Below are 15,770 nucleotides of genomic sequence, written 5' to 3'. Positions count from 1 at the left end.
GACAACAGAATAAGATATGCCTTCTAGAAACACGTTTGAAGGTTTCCACAAGAAGGGTTAAAATATTATTACTGGGGATGTCTTTTCTTTTTCTAATTAACATTATTATGTTTTTAAGTTTTGCATAATTTCAAATTAACATGTATTTATCTCTCTCTACATCAAATGTAATGACTTTATATATTTTTGCAACTAATTAATGTTCATGACATCTTTTCTTAAATTATATTAATGTTATTATTAATAGTAATCAAAATCATAATTAATAACAATTATATATTTATATATTTGTATAACATAACATTTATTAAATAATCATTAATAATATTAAAATTATCTACAAACAAAAATTTAACTAATAAATTTTTTTTCAATCAATAAAATTAATAATGAAGAAATCATATTTCATTTTTATATTCTATTTTTTAATTTATTTCAATTTTATATTATTTTTTAAGTTATAATTGAAACTTACAATTATTTTAATTATAAAAAATTATGTACAAAATTAATAATAATTTTATTATTATTTTTTTACACACATGGACAAAAGTATACTTTATTATTATATATAACATAATGTAATAGAAATTAAATAATATAATACTAATTATTTTAATTAACTTAAATGTCCTTTAAACTAATTAAAATTTCTTTTTCCTATTTATTTATATACAAGGGTAAAATTGTAATCTTTCAATTTACACTATTCAAAATATATTAAAATACTCTCACAACTATCACATCATTCACACTTTCCAATAAACTTTTTCACACATCCATTCTAACCTCCCCCAATCCCAACACCCTTAACTTTCTCCACACTTTCTTCATATTTCCACTCCCCCACACCCTCAACTTTCCACTCACCCACAACCTCTAATCCAAACAAAGCATTAGGGCTCGCCCTATGCCGTTCTCCCAGGCGATCATGAATGTTGTGATGCCAACAAATTTCATGACACCCAAAATTACTTTCACAGGCACCGAATGTTAGAATATATGACCTTTAAACAAGAGGGGGGGTCGGTGAATTGTTTGAAAGAGATTTTCGAAAACTTTTGAAGGTTTAATGAAACTCGGTGAAGAAATCCCGAAAAGGAACCAAGTTAGCCAAGAATACAATCTATTTTAAAGTGAAGCACAGAAAAACAACTGGTTGTTTCTTCGATTCAATCGGTTGTTTATACCAGTAGAATTTAAAACAACTTAAATTTTTTTTAAAAGAGATATGAGTAAGAGAAAATTACACAAGCAGTTTATACTGATTCACTCTTAAGCCAGGAGTTACATCCAATCCCCAGAAACTTCTAGGTTTCTACTAAGCAATCAAAACTAGATTACAACACAAACCACCAAAAGAGTGACCTTGAACCCTTTAAGAAACACACTCCTTTTGGCACAATAATCCACAAAAATCAGAACACCCTCTGATTCTGCACTTATACTGAATTACAGAAATACAGTAATCAAGAAAGAAGAGAATATAATACACCTAGGTATTACAAAGCTTAAAGTTCAGAAGTACACCCCAATCCTATTCCACACACTTGAAAATCCAAAGTTTGATGTTAATCTTGAAAACTTGAAATTAAATTTGCACTATGATTTCTCAAAACTATATCTCATTCATTCTAGGAGCGTGTAACAAACTTTTTATACTCCAAAGAATATTTAAAAACATTTAAAACAGGAGTGCATTCAGTTAGAAATCATTTAAGAGAGATTCACAAATCAAAAAAGAATTCTGTTAGGACTTTCAAAGAAACAATCGGTTGAAAACACAAAACAACCGATTGATTTGGTTTGACAATTAAGTCAACCAAGTCAAATAACTTTCAACCTTTTTCAAAACCTCCTAAGAACAAAACAACCGATTGATTCGACAAAACAACAAGTTGTTTTTTCCTTAGTTGAAAAACATTCCATTTTGAAAAGGTTTTCAAATCAAATCAGTTCTGGGTTCAAACAAGGAGTGGATTACAAATGATTTTACCCTAGACCCCACACAAACACTCAACAGAAACTCTGGCCTTCCATCAAACACCTTGGATTTGGATTCTTCAAAGCTCTTGATCACTCTTGATCAACAATCTCCCTTTATTTGATGAAGACAAATACCTGGTTGCTTGTGTTGATCTTGTTTGAATCTGAAACAGCACCTGCAAAACAGAAACTATGCAATCCCAGAGCATCTCTAATAGCAGGTTATAATGACATACTAACAAGTGTTCTACATAACCACAAGAGTAGAAAAATCAGCCACAACCAATGACAAGATTAACCAAACTGCAACAGAAATTAAAACACACTTAAATCAGAGTTATAACAGATAAGACAACACAAAAACCACATTCTCCCCATATTTGTCTTCACATATAGAATTAGGAAGAGATAAAAATAGAATAGTTCAAAATAAAGCAATACTAGCATAGAAATTTAACAAAACTTGGCTTCAATCTTCTTTCCCATACTGCAGCTAAAAAAGTTGGTTTTGAACAACTTCAATCTGTTCATCAAGGTTCTGAAAACGTGTATCCATGCTTTGAAATTTGTCATCAAAGTTCTGAAAATTTGTAGCACAAAGATCATGAAGATTCCTTTGAATTTGTATCCACCTCAACCACCGCCTTCATTTTCATTTCCTTAGCAGGGGAGGAGTGCGAAACAACTTTCATCTTCTTGGCCATGGCTGCCAAGTCCTTCTTGTTGAGTCTGAGCATGTTGTCTGCATTAAAGACAAAGAAGGATTCCACAAACACACACATAAAAGACATCACTAGCAAGAGTAAAGGGAAGGGGGATACTAATGTATGCCTTAAGACTCGTAGGGCAGTACTCATGCTTTATCAAGGTGGCAGTGTCAAACACCACCTTGAGGTTGGAGAGGAAGAGGCCCACCTCTTGTTCTCGCTGGGGCAGGTCTTCAAGGCGTCTGGGTTTTTGGAATTCGGGTTCCTCAGTCCAGTAAAGAGGGAACCCCTCCAGGAGGGTATGATCGTTGTCATTGCAGCGGATCTTGAAGAACTTGCCCTTGAAGCCTTTGTAAGATTGCTGGAAGAGGGTCAACAAAACTCTCCCATTAACCTCGTTGAAGTTCACCCACAACTGGCGACATAGGCGTTTGGCTTCGAAGAAGTATAAGAACACTTCCACAGATGGCAGATGGCCAAAGTTGTGGCATAGGATGGAAAATCCCTAAACAAACGCCCAACTATTTGGATGTAGCTGGGCGGGGGTGATGTTGATTTCTCTAAGGAGGGCTCTTTCGAAGTTGTAAAGGGGTAGGCGAAGAAGAAGATTTTTGAATACGGTGGAGTAGAAGAAACAGAAAGAGCCATCAGGGTCTGATGCCTCATCACAGCAGACTGGTTCATCTACCCTACATGGCACAACCCTAACGAACTTATTTTCCTCTCTACAAAAGAGACATCTCTTCTTAGGGTGTTGTTCGCTCTTCCTATACAATACTATTTTCTCACAAGTGGTAAACTTCAAAGTTTCTTCTAAAAGGGGACTAGGAGCCCAGGGATACATGGTTTTGTAATCCATCATTCTGTCAATCGATTTCTTAACTCCATTTCTTTATATGTTTTCAGTTCTGTGTTTGTTACTTTTTTTTTGCAAGTGATGTAGTTCTTTAGATTTTTGCAAATGATGCATTTCTGAGTGTCGATTTTGTGCCTCTGTTTAACGTTTTTGTTTTGTTTTTTGATCGAAGTTTATGATGGAGATTTGTAGTGTTTTTTGTTCAAGATTTTAGCTCATTCTTAGCTTCATTTCTTTATATGCTTTTAGTTCTGTGTTTGTTACTTTTTTTGCAAGTGATACAGTTCTTTAAATTTTTGCAAATGATGCATTTCTGAGTGTCGATTTTGTGCCTCTGTTTAACGTTTATTTTTGTTTTCTGATTGAAGTTTATGATAGAGATTTGTAGTGTTTTCTGTTCAAGATTTTAGCTCATTCTTAACTTCATTTCTTTATATGTTTTTAGTTCTGTGTTTGTTACTTTTTTTGCAAGTGATGCAGTTCTTTAGATTTTTGCAAATGATGCATTTCTGAGTGTCGATTTTGTGTCTCTGTTTAATGTTTTTTTTGTTTTGCTTATGGTATGGGAATTAATTTTTTGTTTACAACCTGTACTTAATTGTTTACTTGATGCATTCAACATCTTCCATTGTCTTTGTTCTCTATTTCTTATTCTTTTTCATTTTTTTGATAGGAAGCATATAATTAACATCATTAAATACATGTTAGAACAATTAAGTCCCAACTTTATTTTTTCCTTTTCCATATACTGTGACCGTTCTCTATTCTTTATACACTGCTTGAAGATATTCATTTCTTCTTCCAATGCAGATTTCTTAGATATTTAGTGCAACAAGTAGTCATTATCACACCATTAAACAATTGGGATTCTGAAAAATTTTAAAACTATTTATTTTTATAATTTATTTATTATTTAGTAATGATTATTCATTTAGTATTTTTTATTATTTATATCGTGGCCGTTTTCTATTCTTTATACACTGCTTTCAACATATTCATTTATTATTCAGAATCCTACTTTCTTTCCCTCTTGCTTATTGTTCTTGTTATATTATTCACTTTCATGGCGCCTACTACTGAAGATATTCTTAGACTTGACACACGAGGTCTGTTTTGCTCAATGAACATCCGCGGTGAAGTATGTATTTTTTGTGTGTATTTTCTTAAATTTCTACTTTTACACAATTTCTATAGTTGCTTACTTTTTATTCTTTATTTTAAAGCTTATAGTTTGGGTATGTTGATAGTGCATTCACTACTGAGTTTCAAAAAGAACTTGGTGATGAGTGGACCCTTGCAGATAGCACAGGGAATGTACATATAGTACATTATAACCAAAATTTATTGTCTCCAGAAATAATGAATGGGTGGTGGACTTTGGCTGATTTTTATGGCTTTGAAGTGGATCACTCTATCTTATTCTGTTATGTAGCCCAAAACGCTTTCCATATAACTGTTTATATGGGAGATGTCCCTAAAAGTGGTGTAAATCGTTATTTGGACGAAGTTGAAGGGAGGGAACCGCTGAGAATTGGTCCCTTTAACTATTTTTCCATAAAGTTGTCTCGGGTACACGTCCATGCAAGTTTTCTAGTGAGTTTAGCATTCCTTTTTAAAAAAAATGACGTACCTTATATTATATTCCTTTTGTTTACTTATTATTTGGATGTTCTTGAAGGATATATCTGCTGCATTTTCTGAATATCTTCACAAAGGTAGATTCACAACAGTTACGTTGCATGGACTATTGAAGGAGGTCGAATGCAAGGTTTGAAAAGGAAGGTTTCCTTATAGAACCATCAAACTTGGTAGCAGCTGGAAGATTTTTTGTCATCTTCGTTCTTTCCATCAAGGCAACAAAATTATCTTTGAATGCGATAGTAGGAACCCTTCTTCTCATATCAGGGTTTTGCTCTTGATGACAAGCCTTTATGTTAACTAAGGTGGAGACTTTTTTTGTTATCCTTTTAGGCTAATCGTTTCCAGTGTTTTGAAACGAAGACAAATATTTAATTTTTGTGGTTTATTTCATAACTATTACTTATTTTTTTGGATTTACTTTGTTTTTCATTGTATTTGTTTCCTGCAATATGCATACATAATATGTTAAATTTTTCATTCATTATCTGACATATTTATAATGTGTTGGCATAATTTGATATGCTTAACGCCATAAAAATATTCAGTACATTAAACCGATAAAAACTATTTCATGTTTTTTTTATCATTTCTTATTTATTTTCATTTAATATTCTAGATTGTTGATTGTGATTATCTATCTCTATCTATAATACAAATAGAGAGGACTCTCAGGATAAGTTTAAACACGTATCATCACCACAATTTTTCTCATGAGAAATGCATAAGAGTCAAATTATTGTAATGTATATGTTATTTACAAAATTAAATCATTCAGAGTTAGGATTTATATTTTTGCTCATGGCTTATTTTGTCTTAATATTTTGTAATATTGTTTTTTATAATATTTATTTCTTATCATTTTGAATTTTAATGTGGTTGCATAACTTAATGTGCCTTTCACTAAAATCACATTTATGTTATGAAACATACATTTTGATTCATTCGAATTGATGTACTTAATTTTACTTTTAACATTAATTCTTATTTTACTTTTATCATTTGAATTATTTAATATTTATTTGACATTTGACATTCTAAAATTATATTGCAGGATTGACTAAAGATAGCCTATAGGATGTAGCTGCTGGCCAGGAGACCAATATAATTCTAGAATTTTTATTGTAATGTTCATTTTGTGGACTAAATTTAGTGTTCTTTAATTATGAACTTCTAAGTAATTATATTCTAAACTAATGTAATTTTCTTGTTATTTGTTATTATGGAATATATTATGTTGTGTTTCCTATTTGAATATGTTACTTTATCATTTCTTTCACTCCATGGATATCTATAATTTATGTACTTTAATAAAAAAAATAAGACAAATTGAAAAATGTTACTGTACTGGACTACAGTACTGAGCTCAGTGCTCAGTGATTGGACATCGGCACCTATGTCAAGCAGGTCAGCTCGATGGTCTGGTCGAGTTAATGGGCCACGTAAGTGGGCTTTAGGTGTGTGTGCGTTGAGGTTCGTTCATATACTCAACGTGTATAAGGCCTGATCAGCGAAAAAGTATGAGTGGTGTGTTTAGTACATTCGGGTCTAGCACAAGTAAAATATTCTCTAAAAACGCCTAAGCCCAAGAGCGCTAGGGTTTTAGGAATAAGTTGCATGTATGATACGTGAAAGGCTTGTATGCCTACAGTGGACAGATAGGCCCCCTGATGTTGGTACATGAGTTGGTACCCTTGCGACCATGCTGTTAAGATTATGCACTCCAAGGAGGAAAGATTTAGGTAGTTGTCGTACGAAGGTTGCGCACATTGTAACAGAATCTCCTCCCATCAGACCTACTTTCACTCGAGATAAGGTTCTCATGAGAGAAGAGTTGTTACAAGAAGTAACCTAAAAGTAGTCTATAAAAGGGACTTGAGATCCCTGGTAAAGGTACACCATTTCTAAGAATGAAACTACTTACTTACTTACTCATTGTTTCTATAAGCCCTATACTGACTTGATCGTCGGAGTGCAATCAACATGTAGGACTCCCTCTGTTTCAACAGAGCCACGTTGCAACACCCAAAGGAAAGCAAATTCCAGTAGAGGCAGACAGAGTCATAGCCTATTTCTAGAGTCTACCGGCGACCAGGTCAATCGACAAGAATAGTTACATAACACAAAGTAATTGTCTAACAACTTTGAAAAGAGCAAGGTTCCATTTTTTGAAATAATGAAAAATGAAGTATAATAATATAATAATATTACATAAGTACGAACATAAGAACATTAATCTTTAAAACAATTCAAATACAAAAGATTTTAATGTTATTTAATTTCGGTGTGTGTGAGGAACTTTTTTGAAAAAGCAAATGGACCATTAGGTCTGTAAGCATAGTGTCAATTCATTGTCCATTTTTTAAGTCCACGAACAATCAATTAAAGGCAACTCATACTTTTTCCAACACATAAAAAGCCTTTCTTAAAAAATGCATTTACTTTCATGCCTTCTTAGGGATTTCTTTATTGTGTTGTCTACATTGTTGCGGAGTCCTTACGATGTTCTAGATTTTTGTATACAGTGATTTATCATCACAAGTGGATTTTGTGCTTTATATTTCTACATGAATCGAGAAGGTAAGTAAAAGTTTCATCTTTGGTCATTGTGTACACAAAGGGTTTCTTCCTTCAGTGCCTCTCCTACATTTTTTTTATCACTTGATTAACTTACCTGATGAATATGGCTCTCTATTTTTGTTTCTCACATTTGCTCTGTCTCGGCCACCGCTACTTTCATAGGGTTTCCTTCATTTCCATCATTGTCAACTTGAATCCACGGTATATCAACCACCAAGGTGAGATTTTCTCTTTCTTTTGTACGCATGGGAAAACAATACTACATCATTAAATGAAAGTGGTAAGAACTTACAATTATGTTGTTTTATATGTTTTCATATTCATCATGGATTGTGATTATTTTAACATTTCGGAACACCACATTACCTTTTCTAGTATGTTTAGGGCTTAGGGTCTTGCTTAGCATATTCATTTTTCCCAAACTGTGTTAAACCTTTTTATGTATATTTATAAGATTTTTCCTTTTTCATGATACTTACATTCTTCACTCTTCGTAGTCATCAGGGTTTGAAAAGTCAATTTTATTACGTCAAGTTTGTATTCTTGCATTTTGTGTATTATAGATAGATTTCCTAAGCAAAGGTTCCTTTTTTTTATATTAAGCAGAAAGGATCTTTTGCAATTATGCAAAACAAACCTACGTAAAGTTTCCATTTTTTACAATTCTAGGGTTGTAACATCATTTTGTAAATTTTTTAAATTGTGTACTTTAGTTTTCATCTCTTTTACATATTGCATGGAGGTAAGGTTGTTTAACGTGATTTGTTTATAGATAGATGTCTGTCAAAGTCTCTTTTGTATACAACCTAACAATTATATTTCCCTGCATGTTTCTTTTTTTAAAGTCAAAAAATAAGTTCATTAATGGGAATGCTTAAAGTAGAAACATGTTATTTGGAGTGGAAAAACAATATTGAAATGGTTTCTTTGTGTCACAATACTCTTATTATGTTTTCTCACTATTCGTAGTCATTTTGAATTGTAAATTTTAATTATTTTTTTCTTTTTAAAAGTAAATAAGTACAACATCTTTTATATAAATACATGCTTGGCATGTTCTTTGGAATCACATTTATCATCAGCATTTGCACTCTGCATTTTCCTTTTACTTAAAAAGTCATCCTTGCAATGTCTTTGTTAAGACAAAATACAAATTCAATAAAAGACGTCAATCCAGAAAATGAAAATTGGATTCTAATAGCAAGAGTAATTCGATTGTGGTTTGTCTCGAATTTCAAGAAAATCAAGTTTCCATTCTCACTGGAAATGGTGATTCAAGATAAGGAGGTGAACTATTCTATCATTTCCTTTCTTATTGTCTTCTACCAAATATTAATATCAATTTTTCTAATCATGGTTAATCTTATATGTTCTCTTTCAGGGTGATAGAATTCATGTTTATGTTAGAAAAACACTAATTTATAAATTTCAAAATCATATTTTAGAGGATAAGGTTTATTCCTTCAACTCCTTTAGTGTGGAAACTAATCCAGGATCTTATAGAACAACCTCTCACAAGTACAAAATTAATTTCCAATTTGGAATTAAGGTAAGCTGTGTAGGTAATGATCTGGTATCATGTGGAATACTTCAGTACACCGCAATGTCTGTGATAAGAGCCCCTATTTTTTATACTGATTATTTAGTTGCTAAGTTTACTTATTATGGTTTGGGTTCAACATATTTTTTTCCATATGTTCTTACATAATTTCATTTTTCTAGATGTTATTGGTTTACTGACCGGTGTAGGCACTGAGAGAGATTAATAGAACAGGCTCATCAACTAAGTTAAATGTGATTTCCATTGAAGCTGATGAGTAAGCTAATATTTTGTAGTACAACTAATCCAAAATATGTGTTCTTACAATTTTAATTTTAATTTACAACAACATGCCATCTAGGATATGGTTCATGTTCTAGGTGGAGTATGTTTTTTTTTGTTCCTGGTAGGTACATTTAGAAAGGGTAATGGTGCCCGTTCTAGATATAGATAGGTGTCATTCTCTTTATCTTTAAATGGGTTGGGATACCCAACCCCTGAAGTATCTCCTTTTTATTAATTTAATTCTTTGCTGATAAAAAAAAAACTTGCGCATGAAGTGTACGTTATTTGGCAATTATGTTGATGAGCTCTGATAAGTGCCTAATTTAAGTAATATTTCATACTAAAATATAGGCACTTATGAGGATTTATTGCTAATTTACATATAAAATAATCCTTAATTTATGAATTTATACCTTTTTATATTTTTTATGAGCTTTATTTGAATAAGAGCATTTGGAGTAAAGGAGAATAATTTGAGCTAAATAGAGAAAGCTGGAAGATCTCAGAATGGAAAAAGATGCAATGAAAGATTGGGCCTTCTTTATGTTTTATCCTTTAGCCCATTAGCGCGACACAGAAAACAACCTAACCCTAGAAAACTAGTATAAATAGAGGGCTAGAGGCTTAACCCTAGTGTGCCAAATTGAGAGAAAAACACCACATAGTGAATTGTAACCCAATTAGGAGAATGGAAGGTGTTAGAAGTATGCGAGGTTAATTCTACCCTTTGGGATTGAGAGTAATCTACTCAAACACTTATGTATTGAGGTGATATCTTATATATTAATATTCAGTTCTTGATTGATTATTGGTATTGTTGTTTTACTTTTAACTTTCCGTGACAAAATGAGAATCTTAAATCTGACCGGGAGGTATTTTTAGGGTTTGGACCTAAACAACAATACTTAACATATTTGAGTGCTAGGAATAGACTTGAAATGTTAATTGTTATTAACGTCTGAGCTTCGTTCTAAGTTATTCTTATAATTATGCGAGGGATCGATAGTTAGGAAACATTCTTAAGGATTTTATATGCGAGGAATCGATATAAATGATTTTTATACGGGCATCAATTTCAATCAAAGAACTTAATATTGACATGTTAATCAAAATACATGAGAGTGAGAGAGATGAAACCTAATCCTTATTTTTCCAACTTGAAACAACTAATTCTTTGTTTGTTTTCTTATTGATCATCGCCAACACAACCACTTTCAACACACTTTTAATTGTTTTGTTCTATATTTAGCGATTATTGTACTTGATTATTCACTGTTCCTTGTGGGATCGATATCCGCTCTTATGGACAATTATTACTTTTGACAAAGCGGTGCACTTGTCGTAAAAAGTCATCAAGCTCAATGCCTTTTTGTCATCTGAAGAGTTACAAAATGTGGTCATCAGTGTACAATTTGCTAAAGTAAAGATTTTCCAAGGTATTAACTCATGAAACTGTAACTTATTTTTTTTATTATTATTCTTTTAGAATTTTCTAATAACATAATGCATTTTATTTCATTGTAGACAAGGTTTGTCTCCAAAACTATTTGGACTGTACGAAAATAGAATATAACATACAGCCTAAAAAGGCAACCGAAATTAAGAAAATGTTACTTTAATACGTATTTTGTCATTCAATACTTCAAAATTATGACACTTTCTAATCACAAATTTAACATGTGTAGGATGATGGAAATTACAAAGTTTCCTACTCAAGGGCTGAGTCAGTTATGTGATTCTGGAAAACATAATGTTGATGATGAATTCATCCACTTGATTCCAAGAAACACTATTCAAGGCCTGAAGGATTGCAAGGAGGTATCACTATTGTGTTTTAGCAATTTATTTAAATGGATTATGTATGATTTAAGTTCAGAAGTTCTTTTGGTTTTCAGGAAAGCTCTTTTGTTGTTTTAGCTGCTATAAAACATATTGTAGCTAATGATGAATGGTAGTACATGGCTTGCTTATGCAATAAAGTCGTTTGCCTGGATTCAAAAATGTTTTTTTGTGAGAAGTGTAATAAGCATGTTATGAAAGTGCAACCAAGGTATTCTTTGTAAATGCCATAATTTATTTTCATTACTTTTTATATTAATAACATCTATTTATATTATATTTGTTAATCCTTTTTTGTATTTTATATCTCAGGTATAAGCTGAAGGTGCGAGTAATGGATGATATAGACTCCACCACTTTTGTTCTTTTTGACAGGAATGCAACTACACTTGTCAATAAATCTTGTGAGAAATTATTTGATAGTCATGACAAGGTAATTTTCCAATAGTGGATATGTTTATTGATGCATATAAGAAAAGGTTGGTATATAAATTTATATTTTTGTTTTTATATTTTTAGAACGCTGCCTGTGGTGTACTACCCAAAGAATTGTGTCTTTTGATAGACAAAGTTGTGCTGTTTAAAGTTGGTTGTGTTAAAGATCAATCTAACAGGTTTGAGCAATCATTCCGTGTAAAAAAAAATTGTATTAATGAGAGTATTATCCAAAGATTTTCTGATGGTGGTCTTGAAAGTGTGGTATGTATTTTTATTTTATTGTATTTTTTCATTTTATTTCCAAATTAGTTATGTATATCTTTTAATTTAATTTTGATGTTGCCAAGGAACTTCATTCTCATAAGAAAAGACTATGCAGTATTAAGGATGTTGAACAGGATGATTCCTCTATAGCACTTCCTTAGGTATTTTTTAGTTAAATGATTAATTTAAATAATTTAATCTTACTAATATTTGTACTTAATGTTGCAAGATTTGTTTAATAAATTTTCCAATGAATCTGTTGAATTGCATTCTCCAGTGCTTAAAAGAGATCTTGTTTCACCTGCGCACACAACCAAAGATGATGTCCCATTGAGGGTATTAAGGAAAAATATCAAGATCGAAAAGGAAGTACTATAATTTCATATTGAAGTTAATGATGAATGATGATTTTTCATGTATTCGTGCCAGTCTTAGACATTTTTAGTTTGTATTTGTAACTTTGTTGACTTTTTTAAATTTCTAATCACAACATATTATTATGTATTAGTACAATTACATTTCAAAGTTTGTTTATTTAATATTGCTGATTTCATCAATGGGTGTTATGTTTCATGTACGTAATTACGTTATAGTTAATTTTGACATTATAATAGTTTTTTAAAGTTATCTATTTTGACCTTCTACTTAAGAAGGTCAGTTTGTTTTTGTGTAATTAATATAATGGCTTGGTTTTTGGAAGTATGTTAGACACATAATCTTACAAGTATGTCAATTATGTTATAATTATTCTACAATTTTCTTATAATCAAGTTCTATAACTAATATGTTCTTCCATTTTTTTAAGCCTATTTAAATAATATTTTCCTTTAAGAAAACAAATTATTACAAGTATGTATGACTATTTCTTACAACTTTTTTATATATGTGTTTCAAATTTATTGTGCACATTTATTTATTTTGCACATTTATCTTTTATATGTGTTTTTAATAGTTTTTTTAGAGATGTCATAAATATTTTAGTGGGCTTTTTCTTATTTTATCTTTGTTATTGTATTCACATAAATTTGTTTTAACTAAGTCATTTTTAATTAAATAACTGTCAGAGCAATTAATGCATTCTTTAATTTTATTTATTTTTCCATTATCGTTCTCAATCCCTTATACACTCTTTTCAATACACTCTTTTCAATGTAGTCATTTCTATGCATTTTTCTTAGATATGATAGTAAGTAATCATTTCAATTTATGTATATTTTAATATTATTTCAGTTTTGACTTTTTCTTTTAAAGTCCTTATAATATTTTTATTATTTATATATATTAATTACTAATATATTAATTATATATACATATATTATATATTATATTATATATATATATATATATATATTACAAAAATAATATCATAGAGTAGGTAAAAACTATTAGCCTATGTGTTTTATTATTAATTATTAATTCTAAACGATATTATTATTTTATGTTAATTGTTTACATTTTTCATATAATATGTAATATAATACTAATTAATAGTAAATAAGAATAAATGTTTGATTAATATTATTATTATTTGTTATAAAAAAGAAATTAATTTTAGTAATTATTTATTATTTATTTATTGTTTAATACTATACTTGAATGGAAAAATTCTTGTTGTATAAGGCCGTGGAAAATTGAAAGGTCAAAAATAAATAGTGTATGAATAACGACAGGTAACATATTCTTCTTATTTCTATTCATGATAGACTATTTTCTTATTTATTTAATTTTAAATTATTAAAATTAAAATTGAACTAAAAGGATATGTTGTTTGAGATAATGGATATCAAAGGGTCATGACTGATATTTGGCTATAAATACGTAACGCACTTTGATTTTTATTACTCAAAATCCTACTATTTTCTTTTTTCTACATTTTTATATTTCTATATTATTGTTGCATCTTGCTTCATCCTCCATTGTTTATTATTAACTTTGATGGCTTATACTCCTGAAGAAATTCCTGACATTGATACACGAGGTCTTTTTTTATCAATGAACATCCGTGGAGAAGTATGTAGTTTTTATTTTATTTTATTAAATACCTACTTTTATACCGTTAATGCATTTGTTGACTTCTTTTATTTTTCATAATGGATATAATGGTTATGTTGATCATGCATTCGCGATTCAATACCAAGGAGAACTTGGTGAGGAGTGGACCCTTGCAGATAGTGCAGGGAACATCCATATAGTATATTATAACCAGGATATACTGTCTCCCCAAATTTTGGATGGATGGTCGACTTTGAGTTCTTTTTATGGCTTTAAAGGCGACCACCCTATACTCTTCCGTTACGTTGGTCAAAGCTATTTCCATATAACTGTTTTTATGGGAGCGGTCTGTCAAAGTGATGTTAATCGTTATTTGAAGGAAGTTCAATGGAGGGAATCGCTGACCAAGGGTCCCTTTGAACATTTTGACATGAAATTGTCTTTTGTACACATCAATGGAAGTTCTCTGGTCAAGGGCTGGAAAGTTTTTTGTAGTCTTCATTCCTTTCGTAAAGGCGACAAAATTATATTTGAATGTCATATGATGATGCCTTATTCTAATATTAGGGTTCTGCTACTCATGAGAAGTCACTATAAAAGACAAGAAAAAGTGTATAATTAGATTTCTTAATGTTATGGGATAATCCTTTCTATTATTTTGAAAGGGAAAAACTATTTACTTTTTGTGCTTTATTTCAGTTTTTTTATTTCTTATCTTTCCCACTTAGGGAAAAGGTTTCTCTTTGTTGGAAACCAGAATAGTTTATTGCTATTAATATTTATGTTTATTTTATTGTTATTATGTTTATTTATTTGATTTCATTTCATTGTATTTGTTGTAGGCATTACTTCAAATTTCGATACATACTCTTTTTAAATTTTCATTCATTATCAGGCGTGTTTATAATGTGTTGGCATTATTATATATTCTTAACGCTATAACACTTGTCAGTACATTAAACTCATAAAACTTTCATTATTTTTACTTGTTATTTATTTTGTCTTAATATTGTGGAATGGTGACTGAGATTATATTATTCATTATTAATTACTTAGTAATAGATTATATTGTTTGATTGTTTGACAAGTTTAGGCATACATTTTTACTTATGATATATGGATTTTAAAATTTCATTTTGTTTCTATAAGTACTATATGATTGTATTAATATATTATCATTTGTATTATATTTGATTTCAATTTATATTAAAGAAGGTGGTGGAATAATTTAATATGTCATTCACTTAAAACATGTTTTTGTTAAGAAACACACATTTTTCTTTATCAGTTTTACTTAAACTGTGCTCCTATAATGTAATTAATTATACGTTTTACATAAATTATTACTTTTAGTTGCAGATATTAGTGAAAGATATTTTGGGAGATGTATCTATATCATGAAGTTGGTGGCCAACATTCAAATTTATATATTTATGGGCAACATTTTAAATTTCTTGAAATTATTAAAATGTAAATGTTATGGAGACAATTAATGACATCCTTTTTTTTCTTATAATTGTTGTACTACTTACATTGTAAACTTATGTAATCTTATCATAAATTGTTTATGTACTATATTTAATTTGAATTCCTCACATTTTAAGTAAATTTTTCTTTATGAACAATTTCTAAATTATATTAATTA

At 30.2% G+C, this 15,770-nt stretch overlaps 1 protein-coding gene across 1 annotated transcript; it reads left to right on the top strand.

The window, feature by feature from the left end:
- The first annotated feature begins 4,612 nt into the window (after window positions 1-4,612).
- On the top strand, window positions 4,613-12,294 carry LOC137838414 (uncharacterized). The gene is made up of 10 exons (XM_068647660.1): window positions 4,613-4,687; window positions 4,780-5,118; window positions 5,228-5,317; window positions 9,149-9,316; window positions 9,517-9,584; window positions 11,278-11,410; window positions 11,488-11,543; window positions 11,744-11,864; window positions 11,951-12,130; window positions 12,217-12,294. Exons 1-10 carry the CDS (start codon window positions 4,613-4,615, stop codon window positions 12,292-12,294), a joined length of 1,308 nt encoding a protein of 435 aa, XP_068503761.1.
- The last annotated feature ends 3,476 nt before the right edge of the window (window positions 12,295-15,770 follow it).

Source organism: Phaseolus vulgaris, chromosome 4, assembly GCF_000499845.2.
Source record: "Phaseolus vulgaris cultivar G19833 chromosome 4, P. vulgaris v2.0, whole genome shotgun sequence".
NCBI lineage: Eukaryota > Viridiplantae > Streptophyta > Magnoliopsida > Fabales > Fabaceae > Phaseolus > Phaseolus vulgaris.
This window is presented reverse-complemented; position numbering and strand designations above follow the sequence as displayed.

Coding starts and splice junctions, on each gene's coding strand:
- LOC137838414 (XM_068647660.1), top strand. CDS start 4,613: ATGGCGCCTACTACTGAAGATATTCTTAGACTTGACACACGAGGTCTG. Junction 11,544..11,743: donor ATTGTAGCTAATGATGAATG/GTAGTACATGGC, acceptor TTTATATCTCAG/GTATAAGCTGAAGGTGCGAG. Junction 12,131..12,216: donor ATGGTGGTCTTGAAAGTGTG/GTATGTATTTTT, acceptor GATGTTGCCAAG/GAACTTCATTCTCATAAGAA.